We start from the raw sequence: 18286 nt of genomic DNA on the forward strand, positions 1-18286 counted from the left end.
GTTACCCTTTGTGCTTAACATGCCGCTTCTCAGATCAAACACTTCACATAAACACCAGCGGCTATTTTGCGGCTCAAAAAAACAAAGGCGCTGCGGCCTCTCAGTTCATCTCCACGGCTGGAAGGTGCCATCCGTGGTCTCAGAGCTGCCCAATTTCAACTGCAAACTCACAACCGACCAGTGCTTTGGGGGGGCGGGGGGAGAGCGCAGACAAGGATTTGGGGGAGTCCTGTGGTCAAATGGCCAGCTAAGGAAGCGCAGTGTCGGCCGGCTGTGTTCCTGAAGGCCCGTGCCCACGGGGACCAGGGAGAGGAGAGTTCTGCCCAGTGCGAATGGCACTGAGCGATGCCACCCGGGCAGGCTCCCCCCTGCCCTCCCGGCCCAATCAGACCAGTGCCGTAATCTGACTCCGGGCACTGGGAGCGGCGGGCGGGCGGGCCGAGCGCACTCGGCGGGGGAAGGCATGAGCGACAGACCCAGACCCGCGGCCAGGCGGTGGGGGTAAGTCCTGCGTCGCTAAGGGGACACCGCTCGGGGCCAGACGCAGGGACGGGCGGCCTTATCAGAGATCTGGCCTTCTCCCCGGAATCCAGGCGGAGACTGAGCTCAGGGGCTGGGGCTGAGCCCCGATCGGCTCACAGGGCAGGGAGCGAGCGCGGAAAAGGGGTGCAAGCTGACACCCGGGCAGCACGGGAGGGGGACCCTCTGCAGGTAGGGCTGCCAGCAGCCTTTTTCATCAGAAAAATGATCGCTCAGGGGCTCGGCCGCCAGGAGCAGGCCGGCTGGGCGTCGCTGGAAGGAAAGGCGCCCCTTTCCGTGCGACCCGGGCACACCAGCGAGCCCCTTTGTTCTGGGGCAAAAGAAGCCAAACAAACGGTGCTGCTCCGTTCAGCGCTGGGGACGCGGGGGACACTGACATGGCCGCGGGGGGAGCTGCTGAGGCCACAGGTGTGGGTGCGCTGCCAGGACACTTGGGCGGGCGGCTGGTCATTGGGCCCTGGGCGGGGATCGGACTCTGGGTTTTGAAAGAAAGTTAGATGCGCCATCAGCAGTTTATTTATCTGTTTGGTTTTTGTGAGTATTTTTTCTGATGAAAATTTAAAGCTGGAAGAGCAACTGAGTTTCTGAAATTAGGTCCCTGGAGAGGTGGATGGATGCCTGAGAGAGGAGCAGGGAGAGGGGACCTGAGAGAGGAGGAGGGAGAGGAGCTGAGCGAGGAGGAGGGAGAGGAGCTGAGAGAGGAGGAGGGAGAGGGGCTGAGGGAGGAGGAGGGAGAGGGGACCTGAGAGAGGAGAAGGGAGAGGGGACCTGAGAGAGGAGGGGGGAGAGGAGGAGGGAGAGGGACTGAGAGAGGAGGAGGGAGAGGGGAACTGAGAGAGGAGGAGGGAGAGGGGCTGAGAGAGGAGGAGGGAGAGGGGCTGAGAGAAGAGCAGGGAGAGGGGACGGGGAGCTGGGGAAGGTGCGAGAAGAGGGTGCAGCAGGGAGGGGCCTCTCCCAGGGCCTCTGTGACCCGTGGCCGCTGCTGCTGAAGGGGGACCTGCCCACCGGGTCTGGGCTTTCTGCTCTGTCGCTTCCTCTTTCCCACTAACTCCAGCCACGGCCACAGGCGAGCAGCAGGTACCAGCACCTTGCCCCTGGCCATCGGGCGCGCCGGCTGCAGAAGCCACCGCGTCCCTTCTCTTCCCATTTGTGAGTTGCCTGCCTTCTCCCCTTGGGGACGTTGGTAATTCTCTCCCAGCGCTGCTTTGCTCTGTGTTCTCCTCCTCTGGGGAGTGTGAGGTCCCGGCCGCCCCGCCCGCCGGGTTTTGTAATTACAGGGTTCATTCAGAGGGTTCCCTGGGCAGCGGGACAGGGTGGGCGGGCGGGCGGTCCCCTCCCCCTGGAGCCTCCTGGGCTTGGGCAGGAAATGGGGGTCTCTTTCCAACTCTGCAGGGAGGCCCCCTGTCAGACCAGAGGCTGAGTTGACTCCCGAAGGTTGAGTTCCCCTGGCCCTTTGTCTCCCAGGGACCCCAGGATTGGTGTGGGGGAGGAGGGTCCTCTCTCACTAGCATCTCAGGAGGCAGCTGTTGGAACACTCGGCCTCCTTGCTTAACTTCTCATGGCCCCTGCGATTGGATTCTGCTACCTGCTCGCCATACCTTAGCTCTTGCTGCTAAAACAGGCAAAGAATAAGGGCAAAAGCCTTGAAAAGTGGAGACATGGGGTGATTTCCCCCAAGGGGGATCCCATGCATTCCTCTCAGTCTGTGGCTGGCTTCCTGTCCCCAAGCCCATCTCCCCAGCTCAGAAGTCTACAGGCAGGGAGAGGGGGTTCTGTCCCAGGAAGGGGGTGTCTTCACTCCCAAGGCTGTCTCTCTGCTCCCACCACCCCTCCCCCTCACCCCACCAGCACAGGAGCGCCCCGGGGGAGGCCCCCAGGCTGTCCTCCAGGGCCGAGCAGGAGGGGCCACCAGGAAAACTCCAGAGAAGCCCTTTCCTCCCAGGCTGTGTTTACAGGGCCTGGGTGTCCCTTGCCCGCCCGCCCCTGGCCCCCAAGCTCCGCCTCCCTGGCTGTCCGCCCTGGGCTGCCCCTGGAGAGGGGCAGAGTGCCTGGGCCGCTGGCATGGACCAGCTTCTGGATCCCTTTGGGATTTTATCTGAAGGGAACATGAGGGTGAGAGGGTCCAGCACAAGGAGGGCCAGGGCGCAGCTTTCCCAGGGGGCGGGGGCTGCTGGGCCACCTGGGACGTGGGCAGTGGGGGCTCTGAGCAGATGGCAGCTCTGTGTGTCCACTTGGCCACTGCTCCTGAGCCTGGGCACTGCCCTGAGCCTGGGCACTTCCCTGAGCCTGGGCACTGCCCTGAGCCTGGGCATCGCCCCTGAGCCTGGCCACTGCCCTGAACCTGGGCACTGCCCTGAGCCTGGGCATAGCCCCTGAGCCTGGGCATCGCCCCTGAGCCTGGGCACTGCCCATGGTACCACTCTCCCTGTGCTGGCCTTGGAGAGGCTCCCCTGGGGCCTGAGGTTGACACATCAGGGTCCCAGCGCTCGCTGTTGTCTGGACAGGAGTTGTGCTCAGTGTCCCTGGGGCCACTCCCTCGGGCTGGGGAGCAGGAGGGGGTCCCGGCTCTTCTGAGGCCCTGGGGATCCTATGCCCCTGTCTGTCACCAGGGGATCCCCTCTCCCAAGGAGCCTGCCTTCTGCAAAGACAGACCTCAGCATTCCAGCTGCCCAACAGCCCCCCCTAATCCGAGTCTCCCATCCATTCGCAAAACGCCATTTTGAGCAATAAACTGCACGCCTGGAGGTGGCCCCCTGCTTTAGTGCTTTCTGCTCAAAATATAACCGACCAGGAAAGGCCCAGTGACACTTAGAGCTCGCTGGGGGTGAGGGGGTGGGGGGAGCACGAACTGCAAAGGAAATGCATCTGACGCTCCATCTTTCCGGGCTTTGATTTAGACGTTTGCCTTTCTGGTGACAATTCTGATCATTTCCCAGTGAAACTGGAGTATCTTTTCGTATCAAATCGAAGGAGACCCGGGCAGCAATCCATTGAGCATGGGTTTGGGGGACAATTACTTGATGGCAGGGATTTCCCGGAAGCAGTCTTTGTGGCACGCATGTGACCCGGGGGGCTCCCCGCAGTGGAGCGAGCCCGCGGGCCCGGTGCCTCCTGGATTCGTGAGCCCAGGCCGCGTAGCTTCTGACGCTGATTCCGTTTTCTTTCAGCAAGTGCGGGCCTTGGTGCAGAAGACAGACTGTCATGGTGGCCTTCCGCGGGGTCTGGACCCAGGCGTTCTGGAAGGCGGTCACGGCCGAGTTCCTGGCGATGCTCATCTTCGTGCTGCTCAGCCTGGGCTCCACCATCAACTGGGGCGGCGCCGAGAAGCCCCTGCCTGTGGACATGGTCCTCATCTCCCTCTGCTTCGGCCTCAGCATCGCCACCATGGTGCAGTGCTTCGGACACATCAGCGGCGGCCACATCAACCCCGCCGTGACCGTGGCCATGGTGTGCACCCGGAAGATGAGCCTCGCCAAGTCTGTCTTCTACATCGCGGCCCAGTGCCTGGGCGCCATCCTCGGGGCCGGCATCCTCTACCTCGTCACCCCGCCCGGCGTGGTGGGCGGCCTGGGGGTCACCACGGTAGCCTCTTTAGCTCTTAGTTTAGTTTTGTGTTTTTAATTTTTATTGTGGAGAGTATTACATGTGTCCCCTTTCTTCCCCCTCCAGCCCGCCCCCACCCCCCACCCCAGGCCTTCAGCACCCTATCGTCTGTGTCCATGGGTCGTGCCTATATGCATGCAAGGTCGTTGGTTGATCACCTCCCCACCCACCCACCCCTGCTTTCCCTCTGAGGGTCCACACTCTGTTCTATGCATCTATGTCTCTGGATCCACTCTGTTTGTCTGTTTATTTAGTTCATTAGATTCCACATATGAGTGAGATCATGTGATACTTGTCTTTCTCTGACGGGCTTATTTCACTTAGCGTGATACCCTCAGGTCCCACCATGCTGTCTCAGGGGTAAGAGATCCTTCTTTTTCACTGCTGCATAGTATTCCGTGGTGAAAATGTACACCATTCGCTCTTATTTTTATACCTGGACTTCAAGCTTCTTGCGGACCCTACTCAGTGACACCCTGGGGCCTGAGAGACCTTCCTAAAATGGCTAATTTATTCTCGGGGCATTTCGGATGATTCATGATGAGCTGATTCTGGCAACGCTGCATGCATCCATATGAAATCCTTGTTTGCTATTAAGTGACTTGAAAAATTACTGTCTTGATGGCACAAAATTTGTGTGGGTTTTTCCTTCTCTCTCTCCCACCCCAGTGACTACACCAACTATACATTTAGCATAAGACACTTTTATTACCATTATTCGTTGGTTCACTAGCAGAAGAAACAATTTGTTTCTTGCCATGTCTGTGAAATTTTAAATGATCTATGTTAAGGGTCACACTTAAAAAAGTACGTTGGCATTTGAACCTAGCTTGGCTCTTAGCTGGTTAGGATTATCGTCTGTTAGCTCAGCACCAGAGTTGATTTAAAACACACACACACACACAGGGTTTAAAATTTAATTGAAATATATTAATTAATTTAAATCTAATTACTGGATTTAATCATTTCCTTATAAAATTACAAGACTCTCAAGAAACTCTTTTGTAAGTTAAGTAGAGCAGAAAAAACATTCAGCACAAACTCCTGCTTAGTCATTGTAAGAGTAATTAATTACCCGTGATTGCCCCAAATGAGTGGAAATTCATGCCTTCTTTTGGGGGGGACGGGAGCAGTGTCTCAGTTGGGAGTGGGGTGGAAGACTCAGCCATCAGGTTGTTTTTTTAATTACAGTTTCCATTCAAGATTCTTCTGTATTGGTTCCAGGTATACAGCAGAGTGGTTAGACACTCATGTACTTTACAGAGTGGGCCCCCTTGTATTTCAAGTACCCACCTGGCACCTTACACAGTTATTCAATGCTAGAGGCCCGCTGCACGAAATTTGTGCAAGGGGCTCGGCCCTCACAGCTTGCCTCGGCCCTCACAGCCCCGGCTTCATCCACAAGGTCATCTGGAAGGACGGCCAGACGGTCATTCGGCTGTCTGGTCTAATTAGCATATTACACTTTTATTATTATAGATTGTTGACTCTATTCCCTGTGCTGTCATTTAGATCTCTGTGACTATTCAGAAACTACCTATTTATGCTTCTCAATCCCTTCACCTTTTCACCCAGTCCCCACCTCCCCACTCCCACCCCCCACCCCTGCCACTGTCAACCGTCAGTCTGTTCTCTGTGTCTCTGAGTCTGGTTCTGTTTTGTTGCTTTATTTTGTTCTGTAGAGACCACATATAAGTGAAATCGTATGCCCACCATTGCTTTTATACGGATGAAATATGCCTTTCACAATGCTGTGTCGCCATCGAAAATGTATTCCTGCTTCAGCTCAGACGGAGTACTCCTCTCCTTCTAGGTTCATGGGAATCTCACTGCGGGCCACGGACTCCTGGTGGAGCTGATCATTACCTTTCAGTTGGTGTTTACTATTTTTGCCAGCTGTGACTCCAAACGGACTGATGTCACTGGCTCCATCGCTTTAGCAATTGGATTTTCTGTTGCCATTGGACATTTATTTGCAGTAAGTTTCCAAGTCCATTTGAATAATTGATCCATTTCATTTAGCCTCGCCCTAGAGCTGGCCTGAAAATGTTGTGTTTAACAGCTGTAGTCCTTTACACTCCAGCCATGTCTATCCCTTCTCGGTGATGATTTTACCAGCTTTTCCACGAGGATGTCGATATGGCAGTGAGCAGCTTGATAGTGCCGTTAGCACTGCAAATGGTAGCAAATCTCAATGAAGGAGACCTGTCAGTAGACCTGTTAACCAAAGCCTAAAAAGTTGCTTTCTTTTTCCCTGCAGATCAATTACACCGGTGCCAGCATGAACCCCGCCCGATCCTTCGGACCTGCGGTGATCATGGGAATCTGGGAAAACCACTGGGTAACTATCGTGTTGAGGACAGTTACCCAGGCAGCTCTTTATTTTTTTTCATTGTTTTTCTCACTCGTTTCTCGTACTTCCTCCCAACCTTGACCCCCTATTGATTACATTTCTCATAAGAGAGACTAGCGCAGATCCGTGGCAAAACATCTCCTCTTATATCTGCTCTGAGCCTCAGTAATAGTCTTTTTTTTTTTAAGCGCTGCTCTGGGCACTGTGTCTGACAGCCGACAGCAGAATGCGTTGCACGGGGAGGTTGCCTGTGTGGAACCAGTTAAAATCAGGACAGTGGAGAGGAGATGGTTTTTAAATAATTGAAAGTAAAGCTTTCCTGGCAATAACAGAAAATACACTTGCAGAAAGAAGATGAAGGAGGAGAAAAGGATGAAATGCTTAAAAGCACTGCCCATGGCAAAAACAGTTATCTTTTTTGTTTACAAAAGCGTGAACCCAATTAATAGGATGCAAGTTGGAAGCATCTGAAGTGCAGATGGCGAGGACTGAATGGTGCAAACGTTTACGCTGTTATCACCGGAGCCTCAGCCGGAAAAATAAGTGACTTTCAGGAAAGGCAAGCTTTCAGCCGGGGCCTACCCTACCTGCTGATGCGCTGACGGTGCTTCTGAGAGCGGGGGTGCCCGTTTTCAAATATCACCACCAATTTTATTTCTATTGTGTCTTACAAAAAGGAATGTTAATTCCTTAAATGAATAATGTGGCAGCTTTGCGGCCACTCACACACTAACTTACAATAAGCAAAATAAATAGACGTGCGAACCAGCCTCACGCGGGGTAACTCTTATTGTCACTTATATGTTGTGAGTGCTGTTTTACAACTTTCCGTTTGTGAACATAAAAGAGCGTCAGTTGTGTTTTAGTCCGGGCACGGGGTGGTTACTGGCCCAGCCACACCACTCAGCCACAGTCTACACTGCAAATGCGGAGAAATGGCACACCACGTTTTTACAGGAAATCCACACCATTGAGTGGCCTGTGAGTCGTGTTCAACAGCGAGAGTCAGGACTGAGACAGGCAAAGACTTTTCAGCAATACTACCCATCAGATTGGTTATTGTGCCACTGATACTCCTAAATCTGTGCCTCAACAAATTTCCCACGCCAACGGGAATGGAAATTTTTTATGGACAGTATATAGATCTTATGAAAACCATACAACTTTTAGTTCAACCTAACCTAATAAATTCAAACCATTTTTTATAATTAAAATTTAGAAAAATGACAACTTTCAGTTTAATTTATGAGGACTTTAAAATGCAGGTGAAAACATGTTTTTATTAATTACTTGTTAGGTGTGGTAAACTAGTGATGATTTAAAGAGTAGGAAAATTCTTAGCTTGATGATTGAATCAAAGTTTCTCCCTGTTATTTTATAACAAACTTACTCCTACTGAAAGTGAATGTCCAATGGTGTGTGAAATTTAGAACTAAGTTAAAGTATATCTGCAGGTAGATAGATAAATGATAGATAGATAGATGATAGACCAGAAGTAACACCAAAATAGTAATGACATTATTTTAGTTTTCTTTTTTATACTTTTCTGTATTTTTAAGAACAAAATTATTTTCCTTTGTAGCCTTTAAAACATTAAGACTTTGTTTTGAAATAGCAGTTTGAAATTCAGAGCTGTCCATTTTTAGCACATGCAGCTAGATGCCTTGGTCATAGGTTTTCTGGGGGAAGTGTTGGGATTACAGTCTCTAGTCTCCCTGTGGGACTTGTAGCTTGTGGAGTAAATATATCCAAGGCGATCTTACCAAAGGAACAAAGAGTAAAGACAGTCAGAGGGGGGCTCCTTTGAAAGCCTGGAGAAGGTGCGCTCTCACACGATTTCTTTCACGTTGGAGATGAGAAACGTGGTTCTTGTAACCGCTCTACCCAGCTCCCCTGTTAAGTACGTGTGTTCGGCTTTAGCTTAAAGATTGGATTCTCTTTAGATTTTGCAGTGAGGATGCTGATATTAATTTTCAGAGCGTGTTTTAAGCCAGAATCATTCATCACTTTTTTTTTCCAATGAGAAGACTGTACAGTGGAAACAATATAATAGCTCAGAAGAGGGGTGAAATCCCAGCTCCACTGGTTGCTAGGCATGAACTCTGAAGCAAGCCTCTTACCCTCTCAGAGAGGCGGTTTTCTTCCTGGTCAAATGGGAATTACAATTACATCTATAGCTCAAAGGGTATCGTTGGGGTCCAATGAGTGGATATGAGAAAAGTACAAAGTACAGCTGGCTCAGAGACAGTGCCCAGTAAACAGGGTTTCTGTTGCCCACATAAATCTCTCTTTTTTTAAAAAAGAAACTGTTTTAAATATTTTTTTATTGAAACAGAGAAGAAGAGAGGGAGAGAGAAATAGAAACATTAATGATGAGAAAGAATCATTGACCGGCTGCCTCCTGCACGCCCCCTACTGGGGATTGAGCCCGCAACCTGGGCATGTGCCCTTGACCAGAATCAAACCTGGGACCTTCAGTCCTCAGGCCAATGCTCTATCCACTGAGCCAAACCAGCTAGGGCAGTGGTCGGCAAACCGCAGCTCGCGAGCCACATGCGGCTCTTTGGCCCCTTGAGTGTAGCCCTTCCACAAAATACCACATGTGGCGCGCGTACAGTGCAATTGAAGCTTCGTGGCCCATGCGCAGAAGTTAGTTTTCTGCCTGGGCGAGTCTATTTTGAAGAAGTGGCGTTAGAAGAAGTGGGGGGTGTCGGTCAGCAGGGCGACGGGAGACGCGCACAGGTTGCTGCAGGATACGCAGGGCGGGGGAGGCGCACGCGATTCATGCAGGAGTGTGGATGGGAGAGTGGGAAGGGGTCGACCTCAGCGAACGTACCTCAATCGGATTGAGGACGTTTTTAGCAAAGGCCAGCTTAGGAGTACCCTAATTAAGTTAATAACAATGTACCTACCTATATAGTTTAAGTTTTAAAAATTTGACTCTCAAAAGAAATTTCAATCGTTGTACTGTTGATATTTGGCTCTGTTGAATAATGAGTTTGCCGACCACTGGGCTAGGGGAGCCCACGTGAATCTCTCGAATGAATGTCTAATATTCCACAGCCTACATGTGCTCTAAAGCCGATGTTGGTGTTTATCCCAAACTCAAAACTTAATTTATTCTAGACACAGAAGTGATATGATAAAAGCTTTCATTTATTGAGTTAAAATCCCTCTGGACTTGCTTGCTCATCCTCAGCTAACCAGCATCCGTGAACTTGGTCCAGGGTTCTTCTCCACGTCACCTGGGAAGGAAGGGCGAGCAAGCACTCTGCAGGAAGAGTAACGGAGGAACCGGGAGGGTGCTCATTAAATCCCATCACCACATGTTAGAGAGGAAAAGCACGTGACATGAATGGAGGTGACTTACTCGCATAGCCGGCCTAGACACATGCGCCTTCAAATCATCTAGGAAACAGGGAAAGGGGCAGGTTACTGTGCAACCGGAACTATTCGGTATTTACAAGCACGTAATTAAGTTTCAATCCATTTCCATTCAATCCTGCACCCATGAAGAAGGTGTTATATAACCCCACTCTGTCGGGGAGGAAATGAAGGTTTAGGAAGTGAAGTCGCTGATGCCAACACGCACAGCAGCTGAGCGGGGAGCTGAGAGCCCGTTCGTCATGCTGCGCCGGACAACTGCAGCTCCCGGTGAGGAGATCTGTGCCGTGACCGTGAGCGGCAGGAAGCCGGTGTGAGATGGCATTAAGAAAACCAGAAAAGCACTCACCGGAACCTTTCTCTGTGTTAGTGGAAGAATTCTTATATCCGCTTATATGCAGTCTCACCAGAGAGGAGCTACCTGTACTTCAGTGATCATCAGAAAATGCAAAGAAAGTCATTCATGACAGGAAAAGAGAAAACAGCCTTTTCTTGTTTTCTGTTCAAATGTCATTGAACGATGGCTCTCTGACATGGATTTGATGTATTTTCCTTTATTCTGCCCAGTTCTTCTCTTTTTCATACAGTGCCCCATTACCCATGACCCGCACATGACCCTCTCTTAGCTTAAGCCCGCTAAATTCTATCTGCGGGAGTTGTTCAAAGGAGTGACTTTTCTCGGCGTGAGTTCTCTAACCCCTCCCTCTTCTCCCCAGATTTATTGGGTTGGACCCATAATAGGAGCTGTCCTTGCCGGTGGCCTGTACGAGTATGTCTTCTGTCCAGATGTTGAACTCAAACGTCGGTTCAAAGAAGCCTTCAGCAAGGCCGCCCAGCAAACCAAAGGGAGCTACATGGAGGTGGAGGACAACCGGAGCCAGGTAGAGACCGAGGACTTGATCCTGAAGCCCGGAGTGGTGCACGTGATTGACATGGACCGGGGCGAGGACAAGAAGGGGAAGGACCCGTCGGGAGAAGTGCTGTCCTCCGTATGACTAGAAGATGGCACTGAAAGCAGACGCGAGCCCTTAGAGCTGCCCTCAGAGGTCCTCCCACCCATTAAGGAAACAGACTTGTTATAAAGTAGACATGTCTCATGTCACGCTACTCAGCCTAGCTAACAAGTATTTCATTATTTACTAAGGAGGAATGGAAGAATCCTATTGTGAATTCCAAATCTAAAAAAAAAGAAATCTTTTACCAGTATCCCCAAAGCAAGTATGCATCCGGTGTATCTACTTGCCACTCATTAGTAATCAATTTAAAGTGCGTATCAGGATCTGGTTAAGTCTTGCCAGACAGAAAATATAGGCAAACCTATCTGCTTATTCCTCCTCGACCAGGAAATTGGTATCGTCAATTCTCATTTGAGTATTTGTTCCATTAAATCAAGTTTGTCAGTGGCAAAGTACAGTGTGTCCCAGAGTCATGCGCACTCAGAGAGGAAATACAGCAGGCTCGTATTATGAGCAGTCCCTTCCTTACAAACTACCTCGGCAAAAGGATACATTAACAAGGGCCATTGCTGATGGACTATTTCCATTTATATTTCAAATACCAAACTTTAACCCCAAACTCCAATTCATAATAGTCCTTCCTCCTCCTCATGCCTACGATAATGTGAACTAAAACCCAAAATGGGGAGAACGTTCAGAAACCCTATATATGTGTTAGCTCTAAAACATCCAAATCGTAAGAGACATCTATTGAGATTCAGGACAAACCGATTCGTGAGACCTTATGAGGGTGGGAGAAAAGAACCATCACACAGAAACCATAGGAAAGAGGAAACCTGAATTCTGGTATCAGGTAGTCGTTCTGTTTTCAGTGCACATCCTCAGATCCAACGTGTGGGGGTGACAGGCTATGCTTTTAACCTAACAACTTCGCTTCCTTTTTTTTTAATTTATTGGCAAAACTAGGGGTTTTGTTTGTAACTTTGGTTATCTATAGATAAACATTAGCCGAGACCTATTTTTGATAACAAGAACGTAATAGGCGAGTTTGGGCTTTTTGTTGACTAGTAAGCTCTGTCCGCTCCAGAAGGCGTGACCTGGCCCCGCCTAGTCCCGGCCTCTGCTGCTGTCTCACTTCCCGTGGGATGCGCTGATCATCGTCGCTGTGGGTGCAATGATATCTTAATGAGTGAACACGCGTGAGAGACAAGGACCAGCGTGGCTGTCAAATAAAAGGGTGAGGACAGCAGAGCGTCCTGTGTTCAAGGCCGAGTAGATGACAGTCCTTCACTAGTAGGGATACTGCACATAACCCAACGAGCTTTTTCAGTACTTTCCTTACTAACTTGTTTATTTGTCAAAGTAGTTTGCTTTTTCCTGTGCTGCTTGGCCTCACTGTCGGTAGAATGGTCTCTGCCAGCCCCAGTTTCTATCATCTTAGCCGGACAGGCTAGCCTTTATCTTAGACAGAGCGCCGCAAACGGCGCTTCCACTGAACAAAAGCCCTTCGTGCAGCAAAATGCGATCGCTGCGAAGAATGGCTTGTAAATAGCTGATCGTCAAGGGCTTTCTTCTCGCGCACGCAGTTCCAACTGTGCGCCGCATCTCAGCGCTAATGCAGCTGTGTCTGTAGCTGTGAGATAATGGACCACTATTAAACCTGATTCTCTTCGGTGCTAGGAATGCGACACGTGATGTGTGAGGTTCCCAGGCAGTCATCACCCCAGTGCTGTGCCCGGGAGGGCCACTGGCATTTTTTAAAATATATTTTTATTGATCTCAGAGAGGCAGGGAGAGGGAGAGATAGAAACATCAATGATGAAAGAGAATCATTGATCGGCTGCCTCCTGCACGCCCCCCTTCTGGGGATGGAGCCCACAACATGGCATGTGCCCTTACCGGAAACGAACCCTGACCTCCTGGTTCATAGGTCGATGCTCAACCACGGAGCCATGCCGGCCCGGCCACTGGCATTTTTTTGCAGCAGGTGCCAAATCCCAGGCCCCTTTCTCAGGGTGTGGCCAACCACACCCTCTGCAGGTGATGCAGGTTGCTTCCTGTTTGGGGAGCATCTATAGGAACTAGATGCGATGCTAAGGATGCTTCACGCCCGCCTTCTTAAATGTGTGTGCGATGCCACTGACGACTTAGAATCGCTGGTGGTTCCGCTCAGAAGGTCATTTGCAAACATCTCAGTTCAGAACTGGGCTGAGAAGGACAGCGAAGCAGATATCCCCAGCCTCCTACAGCTCACTGGCTCACCATCACTTTACTCGGCCATGTTTTACCTCTTTTCCACGCACTTCCGTTAGGCATCCAGTAAGTTAGTGCTGAGGAAAAGCATAAATGATGTCTTTGTACTTCGTTTTCCAGCAGCTAACAGAGTGGCTGGCACATAGTAGGTATTCAAAGCACGTGTTAGTTAATAAAAATATATACATTTCGGGGGGATGCGAGAACATGAATAATTTTCTCTTAATCTTTATGTTGTTCCATATTGAATAAAAGCATGATTTCAAGGACTACTAGGGGAAGGTCATAGAAGTGCAAAAACCATCAAGTATGTTTGCGCAGTTACCTTTTTGGAGACATGAAAGCTTTAGCCCTTTCTCCCTGCGTATGAGCCAGCACGGTTTGCGTTTCACTCAAGGCTCTGCCCGTGAAAAGGAATGAGGTTGTACCTTCCTAATGACACCGCTGCAGCAGGGGTCCAGGCCTCGAGGATGGCTCCAAAGTACCCACGTACCAGGCTATTTTCCTTTAATCCCTTCTTGTGCTGCTCCCAGGAGAGCGCCCCTGACAGATACACAGAAAGGAGATGAGAGCGGAAACGCTGGAAGGACATAAATGAATTACACCCCGGCAGGAAACGATGCGCCCGCCGCTTCCCTTCGGAGAAGTACAGCGAGCGCCCCAAAGTGCAAGGTGGTCCCAACTCTGAACGTGTGCACAGTTCATCAGAGCGCTCCCACGGGGAGAGTCCGCTGTTTAAGCTTTCAGCGGTTTTTTAATAAGCTGAGGCCCAGAATTCGGATGAATGTTTTCTTTGCTGAAGGACAGCATTTCCTTCCAGGAGTCCTAACTGTCCACCCTGGAAGGAAGTATTCTCTGGCACCGAAGGCGCTGCCCAACTTTAAGATTCCCACGCTTTGTGTTCCTGCCGTTTGAGGTTTTGCATTCATTCTTACACTTTCTAAGATCTGACCATTTTCCTAATGCAGTCGGTGGGTGCTGGCTAGAGCTGCCGCTCAGTCTTGAAGATTTCACAGGACGGACAGAAACGTGTGAATAAAATAGATGATGGTGTTAAGCTGCCTGAGTAATTACTAGATTAATTACTAAATAGCAAAAAAAATTATTCTTCTTGGGCCCTGAAACCAGGCAACTCACTTACGGGTTTAAACTCCAACATGACCAGGAAAATTCCAAAATAGAGGAGCAAATGCAAATGCTAAAGCTGATTCTGGCGAGGCCCTTTGCTGCAACCTGTCCCATTATCCCCACTTGCTGTCAACACTGGACAAAGAAATCACCTTTGTGACCACTGAAGAGGGCATTGGGGGCTCGAGAGGGCCCATATCGAACAGCATAAAGCCAGTATAATTCTCATCAGGAGCTCTATAGAACATGCACCTGCAGAATATCTTATACCCGATAGTAATAGTTATTCTGTCTCTCATGATATGTTTGTAGCATCAAAAGTATTAGGAAGATGTGGTAACTCTCTGGAAAGTATAACAAGACACATTCTTCGCAGCACATTTTCTCTCTTTGCGTTGGGATTGTGGTACTTCACAGGTCACCTCAAACAGCAGTAACTTTTGAAGCCCATAATTTTCCTGAAATACCTGGAAGACATTGAATTCAGGGCCCAAAACATGTGGCTGCACACATTCACAAAATAACTATTACTTATAAAATACATTATCAAATAAATGCTATAGAACATGTGGAATAATTACTTCAGTAAATTTAAGAGCCATTATAGTGATCCCCGGCGTGTTAAAATTCAAGAGCTAAAAAAGTGTACTTAATTTATAGAACCCATTGGGAGATATTTCTAGATTCTCTTCAGGATTAATTAAATACACAGGCAATTTATGAAAATATATAAACAATAGTTGATCATGTTTATGACCCAAATCACAATGAAATTGTAATTCATGATAAACTGGTGAGAATAAACTGAACATATGGTTATAGGCACAATCATTTATTAACGGAAATGTTATTCCAACGTTCGAGCTAATGTTAAGGAGATTTAAACTGTAATGTCTAATATTCGGGGTAATCTATTAAAGTATTAGCATTGTGGTTGATTTCCGTGAATTACGTTGTATCTCATAATACTAAGCTTGTGAAAATAAACGTGTTAATGTTTTAAAAGGTACGCATGGTGCTTGGTGATGTTTGAAAATTCATTCATTCATAGACTATCAGCTAACATGACAACGAGTCTAAAACTGAAGACAAACAACTGTGACTCAAATGAAGGTGCTATTGCCAAGTAGCTGATCCATCCTCAGGTCCTGCCTATGCAGATGGATAATAGGTGCCATGAGTACTGGCTTACCCCCTTGCGTCCTTGGTTTGAGGGGCTCCTCAATTTTAAGAGGCTATAGACCCTCAGGGAAGGACTGGGGACAATCATTCTTGTCATGTACAACCCATCGACGAGTAGTAAATGGTGCCTCAGGAGCCAGGTGGACATGAACCTCTCTTATCACATTTGTCACATTGGAGGACAATCATTTGTGTAGGTCTGTCTTCCCTTCTAAGTTCTAAACTCCTTGAGGGCCAAGACTTTGTATTATTTATTGATCTCCCTGAATTATGTTGCATCTCATAATACTAAGTATGGATCCCTAGGCTTGACATTTCCCTTAACAAGTGCTCATTTCATGAGTGAATAAAGAACTTCAGGGAACATCTAACAATGAATGGAAAATGCCACATAGTGCTAAACTCCAATCTAGTTGGTTTTGCTGTTATGTAGGCACTGGCTATATATTTGAATTCTTATAATTCCATTTAGGAGCCTGAAATTAGCTCAAACACTAAAGAAAAATAAAAGGAACATGCACAAAAAGAATGAAACGCTAATCGGATTTCTAAAATGTATACCTAATGTGTAGGCAACAAGACATGTTTTCATTGCTATATTTATACAGTGGCCAGATGTTAGATGAAATTTAGCTCAATGAGCATTTCAGTAAGAAAAGCATTTTAACAAGCATGGGAGGCTAGAGATATAAATGTCAGCCTGGTTTTAGATAATTATCCTGCTTGGAAAATGTCCAAAACAATATGCCGTCCTAATTAATTCTTATTATTTTTTAGTTTTTCTATCTCTTCACTCCTCAGGCTTAAGAAGACATTGAGGGCCCTAAAAGGCTGAGCTGAATTATGCTGCCTCCTCATGTACAGAAGCCGCTGAGAAATCATGACATTGATGTTTGTAATCTTTGTGCATAGCACTGTGGTGGTACATAGCTAGTGCTCAATAAATGCGAGATGGATGGATGGATGCATGGATGGATAAATGGGTGGGTGGGTGGATGGATGGATGGATGGATGGATGGATGGATAACTGGGTGGGTGGATGGATGGATGGATGGATGGATGAATAAATGGGTGGGTGCATGGATGGATGGATGGATGGATGGATGGGTGGATGGATAACTGGGTGGATGGATGGATGGATGGATGGATGGATGGATGGATGGATGGATGGATGAATGGGTGGGTGGGTGGGTGGATGGATGGATGGATGGATGGATAACTGGGTAGATGATGGATAGAAGAAGCGGTCCAATCTGGAGGTATTGAGTTAATCTGTGAACAGATGAAAATCATACCCTATATTCCTTCTTCCCTTATAAGAGCATTGGCCAAGAATCAGAATGGTAGAAGAGGAATGCATTGATTAGAATGATTATCAATTACAAGTATACATATGAGTCTTTAGGCTGTATACTAAATATTATTCTCAATCATTTTATCTTGAAGGCTCATTGTGAGATAAACATTACTATCATTCTCATTTCCAAACATGAGGAAACCAAGGGTCAAGGAGATGAAGTGAATTACCCAAAACCATACCTAGTGGTAAAGCAAAAACTGGAACCCACATCCCAATGAATCCCAACCACTGATATGATTCCCCTACACCACACAAAGTCCTCCCTCATCTATCAACCTAATTCCCCATTAGACATGTTTCCTTAAGTAGCAAGAACTAAATCTAGCTGTACTAGGGGGATCCCTGTTAAAGTACAAGGAGCGATAAATTAAGTCCTACAGGCCTGGGACAAGTGTGACTGACCTCAAGGGAGGTCACCAAGAGAACAGGGCTGCCATGGCTTTACTTTAGGGAACTTTGGGTAATTTAGGAAAATTTTTATTGATTTGTTTAGGAAAATATTATATAAAGTCCATTATTTAAGATATGATTCATTTAGTCCAGAAAAAGAGGGTTGCAAAGTTTCTGGTAAGATCTTCTGCATCTTATCTAATAAAGAGGGAATATGCTAATTGACCCTCACGCCATCGCTAAGATGGTGGTGTCCACACCCAATAAGGAAAGAATATGCTAATTGACTGCCCCGCCCTCAAAGATGGCAGCGCCCACAGCCACAAGATGGCAGCACCCAGTCCCCTCAGCGCCCCAGCCACCCAGGGCTGTCCAAAGCTCGGGTAACCAGGGCCAGCTGAGGTTTGCACTGCTGGCAGTGGCAGCAGCAGAGGTGTGATAGGGTGTTGCCTTCCCCTGATCACTGGGTTGCCTCCTGCCCCTGAGGGCTCCCGGACTGTGAGAGGGGGCAGGCCGGCTGAGGGACCACCCCCACCCCCCTGCTCCAGTGCATGAATTTTCATGCACCAGGCCTCTAGTTTCAATAATAATAACAACAACTTTCAATTATTGAACACTTATTCTGCACCAGACGTGTACTTTACACAGTGCACTCATTTGTCGTAGAAGCTGCTTGAGGCAGCTACTATTATCCCCATTTTATAGGTGAAGAAACTGAGATCCAAGAAGGGTAAGTCACTTGTTGAAAGTAAAAGAGCTGTGCGTGGGAAGGTGGGATTTGACCCCAGACAGACTGTCCTTAGCCACTCCACTACTAGCCACTGCCTTGCATTGTTTCTCACCTGAGGTGCCCTAGGTGTCGCGTGCTCCAGCTTTCATATCTGTTCTTTCCATACCTTGACTTTTCATATCCAGTGGAGATTGCAGTTGTTTGAACCTCTCCGTTTTCCCGACTCAACCTCTGATTATCACTGTGACCACCTCAGAAGGAAGATTTAAATATTCAAGTGCAAATGCCATAAAGATAAACCAGCTAAGCTTACAAAGTGTTTTTGAAAGGGACTTTGAACAGCCGAGAAAACTCTTTCTTTAGTGAGCTGGGGTCTTTCAAAAACCTCTTATACAATAGACCTTCTG

The 18286-nt window shown here is 48.3% G+C and overlaps 1 protein-coding gene across 1 annotated transcript; it reads left to right on the plus strand.

Annotated features, from left to right (window-relative positions):
* The first annotated feature begins 156 nt into the window (after positions 1 to 156).
* On the plus strand, positions 157 to 15226 carry AQP4 (aquaporin 4). The gene is made up of 5 exons (XM_059707426.1): positions 157 to 501; positions 3708 to 4122; positions 5957 to 6121; positions 6404 to 6484; positions 10597 to 15226. The coding sequence occupies exons 1-5, from the start codon at positions 464 to 466 to the stop codon at positions 10873 to 10875; spliced, it is 978 nt and encodes a 325-aa protein (XP_059563409.1). The 5' UTR covers positions 157 to 463; the 3' UTR covers positions 10876 to 15226.
* The last annotated feature ends 3060 nt before the right edge of the window (positions 15227 to 18286 follow it).

Source organism: Myotis daubentonii, chromosome 8 (genome assembly GCF_963259705.1).
Source record: "Myotis daubentonii chromosome 8, mMyoDau2.1, whole genome shotgun sequence".
In the NCBI taxonomy this organism is placed as follows: Eukaryota; Metazoa; Chordata; class Mammalia; order Chiroptera; family Vespertilionidae; genus Myotis; species Myotis daubentonii.